Source organism: Micropterus salmoides, unplaced genomic scaffold, assembly GCF_014851395.1.
Source record: "Micropterus salmoides isolate LMB-PRFRI ecotype aquatic unplaced genomic scaffold, ASM1485139v1 Ms_hic_scaffold_4, whole genome shotgun sequence".
In the NCBI taxonomy this organism is placed as follows: domain Eukaryota; kingdom Metazoa; phylum Chordata; class Actinopteri; order Centrarchiformes; family Centrarchidae; genus Micropterus; species Micropterus salmoides.
This window is the reverse complement of record NW_024043372.1, coordinates 13,299,386-13,311,695: the sequence shown is the minus strand read 5'-3', so window position 1 is coordinate 13,311,695 and position 12,310 is coordinate 13,299,386. Positions and strand designations below refer to the sequence as shown.

General features: G+C 38.3%; 2 protein-coding genes across 2 annotated transcripts; one reads left to right on the top strand and one right to left on the bottom strand.

Moving 5' to 3' along the window:
• Window positions 1-38: 38 nt before the first annotated feature.
• On the bottom strand, window positions 39-7,782 carry slc5a8l (solute carrier family 5 member 8, like). The gene is made up of 15 exons (XM_038697982.1): window positions 6,656-7,782; window positions 6,243-6,308; window positions 5,964-6,015; window positions 5,338-5,405; window positions 4,911-5,065; window positions 4,473-4,613; window positions 4,255-4,384; window positions 4,060-4,148; window positions 3,656-3,768; window positions 2,415-2,482; window positions 2,213-2,299; window positions 1,895-2,088; window positions 1,213-1,322; window positions 1,007-1,092; window positions 39-895 (listed from the first exon to the last, which is right to left on the bottom strand). The coding sequence occupies exons 1-15, from the start codon at window positions 7,007-7,009 to the stop codon at window positions 782-784; spliced, it is 1,827 nt and encodes a 608-aa protein (XP_038553910.1). The 5' UTR covers window positions 7,010-7,782; the 3' UTR covers window positions 39-781.
• Window positions 7,783-9,003: 1,221 nt separating this feature from the next.
• tshba (thyroid stimulating hormone subunit beta a) lies at window positions 9,004-11,835 on the top strand. The gene is made up of 3 exons (XM_038697259.1): window positions 9,004-9,181; window positions 9,282-9,479; window positions 10,799-11,835. Exons 2-3 carry the CDS (start codon window positions 9,318-9,320, stop codon window positions 11,075-11,077), a joined length of 441 nt encoding a protein of 146 aa, XP_038553187.1. The 5' UTR covers window positions 9,004-9,181; window positions 9,282-9,317; the 3' UTR covers window positions 11,078-11,835.
• The last annotated feature ends 475 nt before the right edge of the window (window positions 11,836-12,310 follow it).

The following is a 12,310-nucleotide window of genomic DNA, read 5'->3' as shown; positions in this document are numbered from 1 at the left end:
GGGAGCTTCACTTAGAGGAAGTCTTTCTGTGTTTTCAGTTCGTTTGAAATGTTTATTAACAAGTAGAATTCGTGACTAATTCTTACAGGTAGTTCATAAAGAGTGCAATTCCATATAAAAAATAACCAGGTAATAAACAAATACCCCAAACCAACTTCCATCAAAAGTAGTAATCATATCATACATAGTGTAAAATAAACAGTATTCCAGTGTGTCTGTCTGTGTCAGCACAGACAATTTTCAGGTAGTAAATATAGAGCTGTTAGCTGCTATCAGGGAGAACAAAGGGCAATAAAAGGAAAACTGTGTTGCCACATCTGCTTAACAGGAAATGGTAGACGCTCAGTTGTGTGGCAAAAGATGTGGTGACCTTGCATTATTTTTAATGTCCTTTTCCCTATTGCTCTGAAACTGAAATGTCTTTTTTTGCATATTTCTTGTTTTTTCTATTGGAAAATACAATATAAATAAGCAAGCTTTTATAATTATATAATTTCAAGTATATCATTCTACAGTTTCATTTTTGCCAAGCTTTATAAGAAGTTGTTCTCCTACATGTAAAATCTAAATATTTTCAACTTTAGTAACACATTTAAAACATAATTTATATCAACATAAATAGGCACATACTGATGATAGAGTTTGCAAATCAAATGTACCACAGCTACACAACTACGGTGGATGTAGAAGCAAAACAGTTGTGGCTTATCATTTATGTGTTTATAAAATGAAATGGCATTAAAATGTCTCCACAAAGGAACTACATGTTGATATATAAGGATTACAGTTTAGTGGCTTTTTCAACATCTTTACTCATCACGTCAAAGTCTGTGAACACTGAGTCGTCAGCTTCCATAGGAAAGTCTGTTGCAGCCTTTTTTGTGACGTCTGATACCTGTAGTGAGTTGAGAACATTAAGCAAACACTAATATCTTGTGTATTTTGGTGTCATATACTGTATCCTCTTTTTGTTACCCGTAATCTAATAAAAGACTCAGTCTCTTACCTTTGACTTAATACAGCTGCTGAAGCAGATCAGGTCACTCTTCCTCACAAACAGATTAGAGTCTAATTTTTCTTGCTTGCATCCACCTTAAAATAAATAGAAACACATTCCCATAGCTGTTTATGGTAGCTTTAGAATAAAACATTTAGACTACAAGCATTGATTTGTCTCTGCAGAGGAGTAGAGGTTAAAAAATTATGTCTCACCTGTGATCATGCTCACCAGCAGCCCAGACACAATTGTGGTCAGTGTACCCAAGAGAGAGAAGTAGAGGTAGGACAAAGAGTACCAGGAGTCTGCCAGATATGGCCTGACACTGACACACAAAGGATATCACTTTATTATTATCCTCCTGTTATTCAACACCAACATGATTCCCCCATCTTTCTGATGACATACTGAACGAAGAAGCTCTACAACTAACGGTAAACTGCCAATTGTTTTCTCAGTTAATCAGTTGGTCAAGTCTTCAAATGTCTTGTTTTGTCCAACCAACAGCCCAAAACCCAAAGATTTTCAGTTTACAATTATATAAAACAGAGAAAGGCATCAAATCCTAACATTTAAATTTAAATCAACTCATTATTGTAGTTCCACTATACAGTGTGTTTTATAGGTATCTAGACCAGTATCTTTGGATCTTCTTTCCATGGAGGTCTTCACTTAATCACTGTGCATATCAGTTGTATTCCAGAATCTATTTGAAAAGCATCTAAAGCCTATACAAAATTGTGTAGAAGACGTGACTTAGCATTGTACCGGAAACTTGGATTCCAAGTTCTTGTACTTTGTATTCATTTGCTGCATTTAAATGACCGCAGTAAATTCCTATTTGGTCCAAACCTATCGTGTGCTTGATGGACCTTTGTTTTATGTGACATGACTCACTCAGGCTGCGGGGTTAGAGTCACTGGACTTGTCCACGGAGCTGTCGTTGTGTAGTTTTGGTCCATTGTGACATTGCAGCCTACAGTGCTGACTCCAAGAGGTTTTGTCTTTTCATCTGTTGGTGGGTAAATCTGGCCTCCAATCCCCACCCAGAGAGTCAACACTAGACCAATAATCATTCCCACAAGTCCTCCCTGCAAAGTAGATAATGACTGCAGTCAAATACTTCCTGGATGTGTCATTGTTTTATTAGCTTGCTTTGTGTTGTGAGGGGGTGCAGTTGTGCTAGTGAATGTTCCAGTAAAAGTAAATACTCACTATTGAATTTGATGTGCGGAATAGCATGCCTAATAGGTAAAGTCCAAGAAGAGGCCCGCTGATCATGCCAAATATGGACAGAGCTGCCTGAAAATAGAAAATGACCAGCATGCTTGTAGTTCCTAATATTTAGCTCTTGGTGGTGCTGTAGAGCAATAAATGGCCGCAGTGGTGTTGGTGCATGGTGTTAAGAGAGGTTTACCTGCAGAACGCTTCCCATCACTGAAGCAACTCCAGCCATCCCAATACACAGGGCACCGAAGAATACACCTGGGAGAATTTAAAGTCAGCATGATTGAAATAAGAGAAATGATGTAATCACAAGTTTCCAAGTGCATATCTTTTTTTTTTGTTCACATTTGCTCATCAGAAGTTTGTGATAGATATAATTGAAATCTGAATTTTATTGACTTTGTTTTTGCATCTTGGTTTTTACAGGGAATCTGCAGGTCTTAAAAGGTCTTTTCTTCAAAAAATTCCTTAGTCTTTAATTTACAAAAGTCCTATATATTTTCACTTGCCCGCCACAGGCAGTAGTGTTAGTTATAAAATGTTTTATTTTATTTTTATCTGACTGCAGGCTGTCAGGAGTACATGTCTATAAACCAAAAGTGGTATTATTTCGACAGTGGATTGAGTGCAGGAGCCTGCTCAGTTCTTTTTATGACGTTTCAATCAAATCTAGCAAACACTGTCACTACTGCTAGCTACAGTAGTTATTCATGTCATTAGTAATGGAAAGTACTGGGGAAAAAATGTGATATAATAATCATTCTTGGCCATATTGTGCCTATACTTTAAAAATTGATTGTGAAACCAGTATTAAATTGTTTTCTATGTAGTATTATAAAAGTCTTAAATTTAACTTAGTGACCCCAATCCTGTTCTTATTAACACATATAACTGCACTGTAAGTAACAGGAACGTTCTGACCCTATATTGAAATAATACAGTGATGAGCTGTTTTTGCTGCAGAATTCCTCTCACATAAAATGAGATAGTGGAGCCACACCCTCAATCTTAACCTGCCAAAAAAGATAATAGAACAAACATGTTTCTGCCTGGGCAGGTTTATCTCGGTGTTCCATTTAAGTTTTACACATTTTGATCATGTTGTAACTTGGGCAGAGTAACTGGGAACACTTTTAATTACCTGCTAAGAATAATAAGATAAGCTATAAGATAAGATAATGTTATCTTGTTGACTTCTGGTGTCTTTTAAGCTTCAAGGAGGCTGGGGGTTATAGGAGTCTAGGTTGATGTGTGTATTGATGATCAGAATGTACCATAAAGTCATACTAAATATGTGTGAATGAATAAGATATGGAAATGCATTCTTCAGAAAGGTTTTTCCTTAGTAGTAGTTTGTCCCTCTTTACCTTATGCTTTTCTAATGCCTGTTCATTCTTTGGCTACTGTGAAAGTAATTTTTACACAACTTACTCAGGCCCATGTTCAACCAGGTCACCTGTTTCTCTGTGAGGTTTTTGCACAGTGGATGAATAAAGTCTTCCACAGTGACAGCAACTAGGGCATTAATGCTGGAAGACACTGTGCTGAAAAATATACAATGGTAAGCTATTAGTCACTGAACAAAACAAAATGACTGATGCAGATTATATAACAGTTAAGAGTAGTCTGAGGTAGCATGCAGATTGTAGTTTTTTGCATTGTGTATAAATTAAATGACTAGAAATGTAAACGCAACAATAATCAGTGTCGTCAGTGCTACAATGAGGTGGACCTAAACAAAATCACCCAGGTATTGCCAGCTAATTCTTTCTTATCTTTGTATCTTATCTTCTAGAGCAAAGAATAATATTTCCCTTGTTTGTCTGAGGCCTCACCTCAGGGTACCACTGTATGCAGCAGCCACAAACAAACCAGGAATTCCAGGGTAGACTGCCAGAATATCCATCACAAGGTAGGGTAGCAGCTGGTTTACAGACATATTTTAACTGTTTACCATATTGCTTTGTTACATAACAAACAACATGACGTCTATATGATGATGACTAAAAAGACAACTACAGCTGCTTTACCTGGTCAGGGGTGCTTATATCACCGTTGGTAAGTGGGTCACAGTTCTTGTAAATGGAGTACATGGTAAGTCCGGAAAACACAGCCAGACTCACAGTTACCCACAAGCCCACCATGTTCACATACAAAGACCTGAGAGATGAAAGACAAGTTGTCAGTGCATGATCCTTCGCTCCCTGCCAATAAAATACTGTTTGCACCGCAGTGCCAGAAGGCTCACATCTTGGCGTGTCCCAAGGTTTTGCAGGAGATGTAGCGCTGCACCTGAGACTGGTTGATTGAGTAGATAGATACCCACATCATACTGCCACCGACTACTATTGTCCAGAAAGTGTGTCGCTTCAGAGGATCTGTGTCAAAACTGTGATAAAAGTCAACAACATGTGAAAGAATACTGAAAGTGATGTTTGGGGACATCAACAGACAGGCATCATTGATATTCCGTTTTCTTTATTATTGTTTGCAGAATGGTTTGCAGTAAAGTTTCCCTTCTTGGATACTAGATACTAGCAAAGAGTCACAGGATACAATTATATGAAAGCTGATCTAATTTTTTTTCCTGTGGCTGGAAACTAATTGCTCTAATTCAGGATGCCCAATTCATCTGGTAAAACAAACAAACGAAAACTATATGCGACAAGTCTGCTTGTGTACTTACTCAAACGCCTCTAGTCGTCCTCCTTGCCTGGCGTCTTCCCAAATATTTGTCAGGCCTCCCTGAAGTACAGCTCCTCTAGTTATAACAGCCACAAAACCTGCCAGCATGATCCCCATCTGTATCACATCTGTCCAGATGACAGCTTTCAGTCCGCCCTGAAACAATATCCATTTTAGAGCATGTTAAGTACTTTTGTAAAGCCTTTCCAGTTTAGTGCTAGCTGGGGATAACTGTAATGTTAAAATGTGTCCAAATATTCATTATCAGCAGAGAATAACTTGCATTAGTTTCACAAGCAGATCTGTTAGGTGGATGATGATACCAAAGTGTAAAATTGGTCATAGAAACCATAATTTGCTACTACTGCTTTTAGTCACAGAAATACAAACTACTAATAATAGTACTTTTTGAAATATGCAGTACCAACCAAAGTGCAGTAGATGATGCACACCACTCCTGTAGCCACCAGCACTCCCCATAGATCAAGTCCTGTGACTGAGTAATAACAAAAAAAGCTCCAATGTGTTTCATATTTCAAAATAAGCCTATTGAGACTTACCAACATGTGTCAATCAATCAGTCAATCAAAATTAATTTATAGAGCACTTTAACAGCAATCACGAAGTTGCATAAAGTGCTGTACAGAGTGTGTCAGTTTTAATCACTTCATGCCAAAGTCTCTGAAATTTATCCATCTTTTGCTACATGACGCAAGCAAATAACTTCCTTAATTTCAAACAAAAACACATGTGGACATCTTAACACGAGAGATATAGTGGTGCTACTGTATTAGTAGTATACAGCCTCTGAGGGTTATTCAGGACAAACTAGATAATTATAACGAAATTAGACGGAACACTGTATCAACTGGTTGCAGTTTACTAAGTTACAGTTATGTACGGCCAATATTTAAAAACCCTTGTTTGTCCAGACATTTGTTGTCCAGAAGAGGTAGACCAGAGAGTTTGCAGCAAAGGTGAAATATCGCAAATCAACAATAACACAGGCACCTTTTTATTCCTAATTGTTGCAATAGCCCATGTACATACTTACTTTGATTTAGTGCAAGAGCTGGAGCATAGATGACTAATCCGGTGTACAGGGCCTGAGAAAAGATTTCCACTATTAGTTGATTGGGTGGAAACAAGGCAAGCATGTCATTCATGTTAATCTTGGAATTGATATCAAAAAAGACAAAAGGGCGAGTGCTTTTCAGTATAATTATGGATGTTTGTTCCATTCTTCATGGCTTTGTAACTTTAGTTTTTAATTATCTAAATACAAAATGTTATTGAATATTCTTCTTTTAAAATAAAATCATGTTTTAGTTACCGTCTGTACTATGTACATTGATGTCCCAATGACCCGAATGGGCCGGCTAAAGCGCATCTCCAGGTACTAGGAATGGAAGGAAAACATATCAATACAGATATCAGTAAACCTGTGATTTGTTCACATACAGTGTTTACGTTTATACTTCCCGATTTACACAATATTAAATTGTAATTTCAGTGTCTGTTGACCATTTGGAGGAAACACTTTTGAAGCTTGATTCTGTATCTGTATTTTGATCCATTTTAAACCAGTCATGGTAGTGGATGAATCATTAGCTACTTGTCTTGTATTTTTATGGCCTATCAATAAATCACCCTTGCTTTATTGATCTTTACATTTTATGGTATTGCTGCTGCACCTGTCAGTTAGCCTTTGTACCATTATAATAATTAACAATGACATTTCCTTACCTCATAGGCACTGGTGATCCCCAGTCTATAGAAAAGAGGGACAAAAATCTCAGCAGTGATGACGGACATGATGGCATAGGAGAAGCCGAAGAGCCAGAATGCGGCTCCAAACCGGTAGGCCTCAGTAGGTGTGCCAATGACTGTGATGCCAGACATGAAGCTGGCAGTGAGTGACATGGCCACCGGCACAGCTGTCATTTGCCGTCCACCCAGCAAGAACTCGGCGCTGCTGGTCTCCTTACGTCCTCGGATGGCCTGGAAAAGGCCGATGCCAGCTGCCCCCAAAATTGTTCCAGCAAACACCACATAATCCCACACAGAGAAAGTGGCCACTGGACCACCTGTACCAGCCATGGTTAGTTTGGCAGAAGGAACTTTCTTTTTACTATAACTTCTCTCTTGACTGTTGTTAAGAATGCTTAGATTCAGAAGGATTTCTGTATCATGCAATCTTGCTAACGTTTAATGTTCTTCCTTCTAAATGATCCTAAATTTGTCACATATATCAATACCAAGAGGAAAAACACTAATACTAATTAATACTAACACTACAGCAAAAAAAATGCTTTTCAGTGCATTTCAGACCGTTAACTGTCAGATCCAATTAAATAAGCTGCACTCATACTAAAAGTTTGTCTTCAAACCTTCAGCAAAGAATAGAAAAATCCGAGATGTTGTTTTCTGCTTTGCCAATAAGTTGCTCCAACTGATTGAAGAACAATGAGAAATACATCTCCTGCAAGTGGCAGGAGTTTGGTCCACTCTGGATAAACTATAGACTGAGTAGACTATTAAAATGAGTTCACTTTAGTTAATAATCCATCAAAGACACTGAGGTCAGCCAAACTGTCAGTGATTGTAAAAGGTAGTGATCCTGTGGTGTGCCTGAGAGCGTGTTCTGAGGCCTGAGACTCCCTGTTTTCAAGATGTCTCCATTTCTTATGAAATGAAATGACATAGTGACCCATCCAGGAGGGGTCTTTATACAGCTCCAGGTTTATCAGTAGATATTGTCTATGTAAGGAATTTCCACAGGCGAGGCAGGGTAAATCTTCAAGGTTGGGTCACTACTCCTACTGTCACATCCTTTTTTATGTGTCACATGTGATTACCATTGCTTTATTTAGTACATCTAAGGTCTATATTGGATTATCAGCCCAGTGATGCATGGACAAGTGTGTCATTTCAAACTCAAAAACACATTGGTGTGTGTAGGGGGTGGGGTGGTAACAACTACAGCAAGAAAACATTGAAAATGAAAAAAGTAGGTGTAAGATGTTGTCGAGGACATTTGTCAATACAATAGATATTAAGTGTGATTACTTGTCAGATGAGTAATCTAATGAATAGAGATGTTATGGTTGAGTTCACTGAAGTCCCTCTTAATGAGAGCATCAAATCCAGTAAACTTAGAAGGTTAATGTAAAATGGCAGATACTGTTAATGTTTGAGTAGGTATAAGAGGTAGATGAAATGAGCTGCTAAAATGGACATTGACCTTAAACCCAGTTAACCATATCCATTGTAAAAGTGTCATTAGATGAGGACTTAAAGTCAGTAAGAAGTACTGATATTGAAATGAAAAAGAGGACATCAGTCTGTCCAGTGTATTTGTGAGCCCAATTATGACACAGCCCAGGAATGCCAAGAAAAGTGTTTGTCTGTAGGAATCATATTGAACTATAAATACAGAGAAAATAATAACAAACAACAGTGACATTAAAATGCTTTACAATGATGACTTAATGTGTTGGAGAGACTTTGACTATCCTCGACAATCATTAAACAAAAATATAGATAAGTAAATCCCTGTAGTTTGGCAGTGTTTGGCGGATAATTGTACTCCTCACTTTTTAAGCCAAGGCAGTGACTTGTCAGTATGTTGAAGTCTGTATCTGAAGAATTTGTTTAGAGATAAATGCTGATGTCTGCTCTTTTTTTACTTCCTGTGAGAGCAGATTAGATAACCTAGCTCTGAATGTTTTCCACTTATGTTCCTTACAGGTTTGAACTGTGGCAGCTTGTGAATTGACTTGTGCACATTGCTGACTGGTGTCGATTTTTGTAACCCATAATGCACGAAGCAGGATTTGGACTTACACACTCAGAAAGTGTGAAATCTGAAATATTTTGTGTTACAAGAGGTGCTGCTTCTTCAGTTTTCAGTTATTTTTCTTTCTTTTCTCAGATTAGGTTTGTTTTGGAAAATGAGGTAAAACTCAGGTTAACATTTAAGCGACACTTTACATAATTCTCTCAAGCAGAAATAAAGCTTTGGGGCATTTTGTGACATCTAGTGGATGCTGTTTTGTGTCAGTTTCCTTGGTTACTGCATGATCTTTGTTCATGAAGGAAATTATTCATGTCATCCACATAATGGACTGAGTTCAGTTCTTCCTTTTCGTCACAGATAGAAGATAAGCTAGCTTTGATGAAGGTGAATTATTTTTGCATAAATACTGTTCAGCAGGGTTGTTCAGATTCACAGCATCGTCAGGACTGCAGGTTCCCACGTCTGTCGAGCAGGTGACTCCCATACGCAGAAGGGAACAAATAATTTTTCAGATGCTAAACTTTTGATACTCTGTTATCTGGTTGTCAATTTGTCTCTTTCTTTCCTATGCAGGTTCCAAACTGATTGAGAAAAATAACATTGCTTAACATGGAGACTGCAGTGTTCACCTGCTGGCTCATTTTTCTGCTCTTCAGCCCAGCTGTTCCCATGTGTTTACCCACTGACTTCACCCTTTATGTGGAGAGGCCAGAGTGCGACTATTGTGTGGCCATCAACACTACCATCTGCATGGGATTTTGCTACTCAAGGGTATGTATGTAATTTGTGGTGAAAGAATAGATTGTCATTCATTTCTTCAGGTGTAAAAAGGGACAGAAGGTTGGGTGGCAGTAGTTGCGGAGGGTGGACTGGTAGCTGAGGTGCCAGTTCACCTCCTGGGCACTGCCGAAGGTGGCCTTGAGCAAGCCCCTGAACCCCTGACTGGTCGGGGCGCCGCACTGAGTGGCAGCCCCCCTCTCTGACGTCTCTCCATGTTTATGTGCGTGTGTTTTATTTCAGACCTGTGTGTGTATTATATACTGACATTAACAATAGAGTGAAAAAACATTGAATTTCCCCTTGAGGGATTAATAAAGTATGTCTTCTACTTCTTCTTCTTATACCATGGCCAGTAAAAATTCTCAGTTCTGATTGGCTTGAAGGTGGGAATCTACGTTTAATAAACTTTTTTTCTTTCAAAAAAGGTTTTTATTCAAAACATATATCCAAAAGTACAATCAAATCACGTGAAACTAAATATGCAGTAGAAAGGGAAGGTACTTTATTGGCACTGCGGTGCTGTCGTGAATGGCACTGACAGGAGAACCTATCAAGTTTTTGATGGTGGGGGAAACCCACAGGGAGAACATGCAAACTTGACTGGGGTTTGAACGCAGGACCTTCTTGCTGTGAGGCCACATTGCTATCCACGGAGCCACCGCTCCGCCTAAAGAAAATAAAAATAACTTATATACAGAAACACAATAAGATAATATAATAGAATAAAGACTGATTTAATTGTATTAAAACTATAAATACTGTAAAACTATTTTAAAAACTGTAGTTATGACATTTAATTTCATATACACATCTTGTTTTTTTTAAATTGTGGAATTTACTAAATATGTGAAATAATGAAGGAAAAGAGTAACACAAAGGTAATGTTTTAGAAAAACAGCATTTCTGCTAAAAAATGTTCACATTAAATAATAACATTTACAATGAACTTAATGGGGGTCTTTACATTCAAAAAACATTATGACATCTTTAACGGAACGTTTTAAACTGTGGTTATAATGTGGAAAATAACTAACATCTGACCAATATTTTGCAGGAAGATTAAAATTGTAAAAGAGATTTTATACAAAAACACAGCAAATCTTAGTCCCTGTTTCAACATATAACGTTTCAGGTATTATTCCTTTCATAAGTACAACATGAAGCACATTAATTGAAAAGTAAAAAAAAAAGGTAACTATTCTGGGCCCATTTTCCCCCCAATTTCAGTTGAAAACAAACACCCCAAATAGAATTACTATCATCTCAAATATAAGTATAAATTTATTCATGTGTTTGTGTATGGTGAGCAGGACAGCAACATGAGGGAGATACTCGGCCCACGCTTTCTTATCCAGAGAGGCTGTACCTACGACAAGGTGGAATACCGTGCAGCCATACTGCCCGGCTGTCCCGTCGATGCCAACCCTGTCTTCACCTACCCTGTGGCTCTCAGCTGCCACTGTGGTGCCTGCAAGACAGACAGCGACGAGTGTGCACACAGGGCCAGCGTGGACGGAGCTAGGTGTACCAAACCAGTCAGACGTATCTACCCATACCCTGGACAGAGCAACTACTTGATCCCTTTCTGATTCTTCTGTTATCGTTCATAGCTTGTCTCTTTTTTCATTAAAATTGTTGCATTGTTGTTAACAATGTTGCATTTTGTTTGATGTCATCCTTTAGCTTGGGATGGATACAGTTACATCTGCACTGTCTGTACTGATAGGCCTAACTACTGTACCAGCCTCTTTTTATTGTGCCTTTGTTGCCCAACCTGTCTGTGCTGAAGCTCTGCTTCTCAGTTTACAATGGGGGGTTGGCCCAGTTGCATTTTTTGTCAGCTTCATTATTTATCGCCCTGTACACTTGTGTGTGTGTGTGACTCTTGTGCTTATTATGTTTACTCTGAAAGGGGATACTCTGAGTGCAACTCAATTAAAGCTGAAGTCTCTAAATAGCTCTCAGACTAAGCTGTGCTTGACTTAATCACATTGTGTGTGGGACCATTGCTTTCTGTTTACTACATAACAAACATAAGGCCATGACGTTCCACAGCGTCACCTCAGCATACTATATTTGTCTCGAGAGTCATTCTGGAAGGCACATGATTGTTGACACACTTCTTATAAAATCAATGAGGATGTTGAACCACAAAGATCAGGCATAGAGTCACCTAACACCAAATTTACAGTGTGAGTTTTACTGTGTTCATTGTGTCCCAGCCCAAGTAGAGTATATGAGTTGTTTCCCATTCACAAGTGGAATTTGGGAAGACAGCTGGAGCTTATTAATAGCTCAGCAGTTCGGAGTGGGAGAATGTGTCCATCATGTGGATTTCTGTGACATTGTCTTCATCACCTTATTTTATATTCTGTTACTTCTGTATATCGAAGCAGTCTTCTATCCGTGACAGTTTCTATATTAAAGTGTCTCTTTGTGAATGAAAACACTGGGTCAGACAGTTGCTTCATGTAACTGAGCTTTATCGGTCTTATTTGTTGGTTCTGCAGCTTCTCACATTTTGTAGCATTTTGATCAGAATAGAGTAAAATATAAAATATAGAATAGAAAGCTGGTGAACTAAACTAAATGCCTGCAAAACATTTGATTTAAAGGGTTCGTTCAATGGGTACTGACAATTCTCCTCTTACTGAAAGAGTGACCACCATCTGCATTAATCCTCATTCCCATAGATGGAAAACAAGAAAATGCTGAGTCACTATAACCTCGAGGAAGCTTGTACAGCTTCTGACAATCAGACACTCTGTTTAACCTTGCCAACAGTCAGCTGACAAAATGGCGGAGTTTCATATCCACAGTAT